The sequence below is a fragment of the Chrysochloris asiatica genome, unplaced genomic scaffold (genome assembly GCF_000296735.1).
Source record: "Chrysochloris asiatica unplaced genomic scaffold, ChrAsi1.0 scaffold00336, whole genome shotgun sequence".
In the NCBI taxonomy this organism is placed as follows: Eukaryota; Metazoa; Chordata; class Mammalia; order Afrosoricida; family Chrysochloridae; genus Chrysochloris; species Chrysochloris asiatica.
This window is the reverse complement of record NW_006408854.1, coordinates 1,217,196-1,223,355: the sequence shown is the minus strand read 5'-3', so window position 1 is coordinate 1,223,355 and position 6,160 is coordinate 1,217,196. Positions and strand designations below refer to the sequence as shown.

Here is a 6,160-nt window from a genome sequence, read left to right as displayed (position 1 = left end):
GCGGGGATAATAATCAATGTAATGAAACAAGCTATATGAATATATATGAATGTGAAGCTGATGATGTGCCCTGTAAACTTTCACTCAATGCAAAATAAAAACATTTAATTAAAAAAAAAAAAGAAAATCTAATCTAATCTCTTAACGAGAGCAAAGTGGTGGTCAGAGCATGATATAACTGAGACAGGGTCATGATTTATTAACTACAAGTAGCAGTTGAAGTTAGGTGTAATAAAATGTATTCTAACTCATAAAGACCTCGTGTGAAATAGCAGAAATTCCCTATAAGGTTTCCTAGGCAGTAATCTTTACAACAACAACAACAATAATCTCTACAGGAGGAGCTCTGGTAATGTAATGGATTACTAATCAAGCTGTTGATTGCAAGGTCAGCCATTCAAATCTACTCGCCACTCCGTAAAGATTTACAGCCTCAGAAACCCTATATAGGGTCACTATGAGTCGGAACTGATTCTACAGCATATAACCACCACCACTAAATCTCTACAGGAGCAGACTGTCTTCCACCTAAAAAGTTACTGTTGTTGTTGTTGTTATGTGCCGTCGAGTCGGTTCCGACCCATAGCGACCCTGTACAGGGTTTCCGAGGGTGTAAATCTTTACGGGAGTAGAAAGCCTCATCTAGATGGGTTCAAACCACCAACTTTTTGGTCAGGAGAAAAATACTTAGCCAGTATACCACTAGGGCTCTTCTAGCTCTATTTGAAAGAGAAATTTTGAATCACAGTCTTAGGTTCAAGTGAATATACTGAGAAGAAAGTCTGCACGAGTTTCAACTCATCACATGCCTTGCTGATGCTAATTTATGAAAGTCATTGTCCTAGCTTTGGAGCAGAGGGAAAAAATCTGAATGCAGTAGTGTGGTGCAGTAAATTATTTAATGTTTCTTCTAGGCTTTGTAAACTCCCACCAAATGACTATTTGCCTATTGGATCTAGGTAAGAAAGGTGGGATATGATGCTTATTAACCTCATCTGATTCAGTTGTGAATGACTGCTAACAGGTTTTATTGTGATTGAAAAAACTTGGAACAATAATGTGGGTATAAAACGAGCCATCTCAGAAGCAGAAGGGTGATCTCACCACCAACAAGAAAAACAAGCCAGAAGTGGAGCTTGTCCTTTAGACTATAAGATCACTGAGTACTGACCTTCCTTAGCCCAGGGATACCTGACAACTGAGGAGAAAAAGGAGTGGGAGAGGAGCAGCAGAGAGAACCGTGGGGTTCCCAGTACATGAAGTAAGTAAACTGTGTCTTTGGGCAGGAGACTGTTGTAGTGGGGCTGCTTCTAGGTACTTAGTATGTTTGCTGACTATTAGAACTAGAGATGAGAGCCTTTACTCTGAGGTTTACAGCAAATGCCCAAAGGGCATTTATCCACAGTGCTGAAAGAGCTTTGTAACATTGCTGGAGGAAGGCAGGGACCAATGGCTGAGAAGTGAAGGATCAGAGAGAAGCCTGTCTGCAGGCTTGGCAAGGAAGATGTCCTGAATGGAAGAACTATGCTCTGTTAACTTCCCTAATCCACCATTCCCTTGTCAGTTTGTATTATTGTGCTGACTTGTGTGTTACTGTGATGCTGAAAGCTATGCCAGTGGTATTCTAAATACCAGTAGAATCATCCATGGAAGACAGGTTTCAGCAACACGTCTGGATTAAGACAATGAAGGCAGAAGGAAAGGCAGGCCACTTCTAAAAGGTTAGACACTGACAACTTTATGAATATAAGCAGAGCATGGTATGATATAGTGCCAGAAGATGAGCCCCTTGGAAGACACTAAAAATATGACTGGCAAGACCGCATTCTTGTAACAGTTGACCTTCATGAGACTGAAGGTCTCCATGTACTGGGAACCCCACGGTTCTCTCTGCTGCTCCTCTCCCACTCCTTTTTCTCCTCAGTTGTAAATATCCATTGATGACTGGAACAAGAAAAGTACAAACCATGAATCTAGAAAAGTTGAAAGTTGTTAAAAATGAAATGGAACAAAGATCAGTATTCTAGGCATTAATGAACTGAAATGAATAGGTATTGGCTATTTTAAATCAGACAATCATACGGTTTACTATGGCATAAGTGACAAATTGAAAGTGAATAGCATTTCATTCATCATCAAAAAGGTCATTTAAAGATCTATCTTGAAGTACAATACTGTCAGTGATAAGATAATATCCATTTGACAACTAGAAATACCAGGTAATATCACTATTATTCAAACTAATGCATCAACCACAAAAACCAATGATTATGAAACTAAAGAACTCTATCAACTACTTTATCTGAAATTGACCAAACATGCAAATCAAGATGCATTGATAATTACTGGTGATTGAAATGCAAAAGTTGGAAACAAAGATGAAAGATCAGTAGTTGGAAATCCAGGTCTTGGTGATAGAAGCAATGCTGTGATTACATGACAAAATTTGCAAGACCAATGACTTATTGATTGCAAATACCTTTTTCAACAACATAAAAGGCAACTATACACAACAATGAGATATCATCTCACACCAGCAATAACAGCAAAGATCAAAAAAGTAGAAGACAATAAACGCTGGAGGGATGTGGAGAGACTGGGATGGCTCCTGCATTGCTGGTGGGATTGCAAAATGGTCCAACCTCTCAGAAAAGCAATATGGTGCTTTCTCAGAAGATTGGAAATAGAAATACCTTATGATCCAGAAATTCCTCTACTTGGTATTTACCCACAAGAAATACGAGCTATAACACGAGTAGATATATGCACACCAATGTTCATAGAAGCACAATTTACAACAGCCAAAAGATGAAGACAGCCTAAGTGCCCATCTATTGAAGAATGGATAAACAAACTGTGGTACATACACACAATGGAATATTATGCTACCTTGAAAAACAACAAGGAAGCTGTAAGCTATCTCGTAACATTGATGAACCTTGAGGATATTATGTTGAGTAGAATTAGTCACAAAAGGAGAAATACTGCATAGGACCACTACTGTAAAAGACTAAGAAAAAGAACCCATACTAACGGGGTGGGGGTGGGGGGTTGCTTTGGATGCTTTGCTGGTTACCAGAATGTAGGGAGTAGGGTGAGGGGAGGGAGAGGAAGGTGGAACACAGGGTAGGGAAAATAGACACAGGAAAGTTTGGGTACTATGGAGGGGTGTAATACATAAGAAGGGGGAGGGGAATGGAAGAACAAGGCAGATGGGAAAACAATTAGGCAGGTTTGCATGGGCTAAGTGGGACAGAGACAGAGGTAAAGAATGATGTATGCACAACCTTGGAACAACAGGGCTTTGGGATTCAGGGATTAAGACATGGTTGGAATGGGCAAAAGGGGGAAATAATGTTAAGATGCTTGACTGTCTTTTGAATCTTAGTTTTCCTGGCATACCATTATAAAATAGACACTTGAGGGGGACAGACAGGAATAGCCAGAAATACCACCATAGAAAGCTTGTAAGTCTGTCTTCTGCCTATAACTGATTGTAGTACCTAAAATGGGGCTGGCTACAACGTGCCCTGTGAAGGAGGCCTTCTGCGGAGCCTCTGCATTACATAAGACCATAGATGGAATCCTGAATTCCATCCAGAATATTCTGAGGTGGGAATTTTCCACTTGAAAGGACAAGCAGACCAGCCTGGAGTGGCTAGAACAGAAGATACTTCTTGAAAGAAAGACCAACAAGAAAAATACAAAACAATATAGGCAAACTGACTGACTACTACAAGAACAAGCAAGCTGCTCACCCAGGAGATATCAAGGCAAGTGGTTGGGTCCTCTCAGGGTAAACCCTTTTCCAAAACTGAGACTAGACTCAGTGGGAATACACGAGCAGACACGTGCTCTGACTGATGACCACATTGGTCACCAATAAGGGGAAGTGAGGCAAAAACAGCAATGAAGCTGTGAGCTAAGTCCAACCATGTTCAGCACATTCCTGTGAATCTGGGTGGAGAACTAGTTGGCCAGCAGTTTGGAAAGACCTGAGGACTCCTGGGCCCAGAGTCAGTGACATAGCCACAGAGGACTAGAGTGGAGAATGAAGAGTAGAGATGATAAGAAAAGAGGGCATATGAGTAAGAACACCCACATTTGCAGGTAATACCCACTTGACCTGGCTTCAAGGCTGGATGATCAGAGCTCAACTAGAAGAAGGAAGAAGAAGAAAAAAAGAGTAATCTGATTCAATTTGATGAACTTGACCTTCAGCTATGGATGCAGTAGCTCAAAAGAGGGAACAAATCTTTACAGTGAGGATCATTTCCACCCCTCAATACACACGGTAGACAGGGATGGGTAACTTGGACACCAACTACCCAAAATAGGGGAGTGACTGGCTTACAAGCTTTCAAGAGGGAGCCTAGATCCAGAAGGCACACAGGAAGGTATAATCTCCACTGAGTAGTATCCCATCTGTCTAGATGGGACTTATGAAAGGAGATGTGGATAGCACTCATGTGGTACAATAGTGAATAATGACTATCAGGACTGACAGTGAGGGTTTGAAATGTAAAGGTAGATGTTTTGTAGCAAAAGGAGGGGAGTGGTTGACTTTTGCAGTTCAGGAGCAGAGGCCCCTGGGACCATCTAGAGAGAAGAGCAGAGTGCAGGATTCTATCCAGAGAAATAGTGATGCCAGAGATGGAGGTAGAGACAATGATGTGGAGAGATGAAGCAGCTGGGAACTCTAGACCCAGAGAAGGAAAGGGGCTGTGTGCCGACCACGAAGGGGAAGGCTTGTGGGATGTATCATTTGGTTGATTGATGATTCATGGAGGGGATTGTAACCATGGCAATGTAACAATATACAATAGGATGAATGTAAAGCTAAAGTTCTCCCATTTAAACTATCACATAATTCACAATAAAACATTAAAAAAAAATTAAAGGCAACTATACACATGGGCCTCACTAGATTGAATACATAAAAATTAAATTGAGTATATCTGTGGGAAGAGTCAGGGGAGATACTAAAATAAGACCAGAGGCTAAATGTGGAGCATATTACAAATTACTCAAAAGCAAGCTCATCGTCAAAACTGAAGAAAATTTTAAAAAGTACACAAAAGCCAAAATATATCCTTGAGTATAACCCACCTGAATTTAGAGACCATCTCAGTAACAGATTTGATTCAGTTATGACATTAAGACCAGTAGATTTGTAGGATTACATCAAAAGAATCACATAGGAAGAAAGTAAAAGTTCATTAAAAAAAAAAAAAAAAAAAAACAGAAGGAAAGAAAAGATCAAAATGGATGGCAGAAGAGACTTTGAAATTTGCTCTTCAGTGTAGAGAAGTTAAAGCTACTGGAAATAATGATGAAGTAAAAGAGCTGAACAGATTAATTTAAAAGGTAGAGTGAAAAGCAAAAATCAAGTGAAAATGAAATGTGCAAAAGACCTGGAGTTAGAAAACCAAAAGGGGAGACCACACTCAGCATTTCTGAAGCTGAAAGACTTGAAAAAGTTCAAGCTTCAACTTAGAATATTTAAGTGTTCAAAATCCACCACTGGTCTGTCAGATTGCCATACAGTGGTGGCTTCCACGTTGCTGTGATTCTGGAAGCTATAGTACCAGTATTTTATATATCAGCAAGGTCACCCGTTGTGAACAGTTTTCAGATGAGTTTCCTGAAGAAGACAAACTAAGAAGAAGAGATAGACTACTTCTGAACATTTCGTCACTGAAAAGCTTATGAATAGCAGTGGAACACCGTCAGCAACTGAATATTTAATATTGAAATATGATGAAGAGCACCAGAATGTTGTCAGATATAGGGCTAGAATTGAGCCCCTCAGGTTGGAAGACACTCAAAATGTAACTGGGAAGAGCTGACTCCTCAAAGAAGATTTGACCGTGATGACACAAATGGAGTAAAGCCTTCGGGACCTTCATTTGCTGATGGTGCACAGCTCAAAATGAAGGGAAACAGTTGTAAACATCCATTAATAATCAAAACATGGAATGTATGAAATATGACTCTAGGAAAATTAGAAATTGTCAAAAATGAAAAGGAATGAATAAACATTGATATCCTAGGCATTAATGAGCTAAAATGGACTGGAATTGGCCACCTTGAATCTGACAATCACATGGTTTATTATGCCAGGAATGACTAATTAAAGAGGAATGGTTTCACACTCATC

At 40.0% G+C, this 6,160-nt stretch overlaps 1 protein-coding gene across 1 annotated transcript in view; it reads right to left on the bottom strand.

Annotated features, from left to right (window-relative positions):
• Positions 1–6,160, bottom strand: part of GPR98 (G protein-coupled receptor 98) — a 962,819-nt gene that overhangs the window by 701,227 nt on the left and 255,432 nt on the right. The window contains 1 exon segment of the mRNA XM_006875701.1: positions 1,967–1,973. Within this exon segment, the coding sequence (XP_006875763.1) occupies positions 1,967–1,973 (7 nt within the window).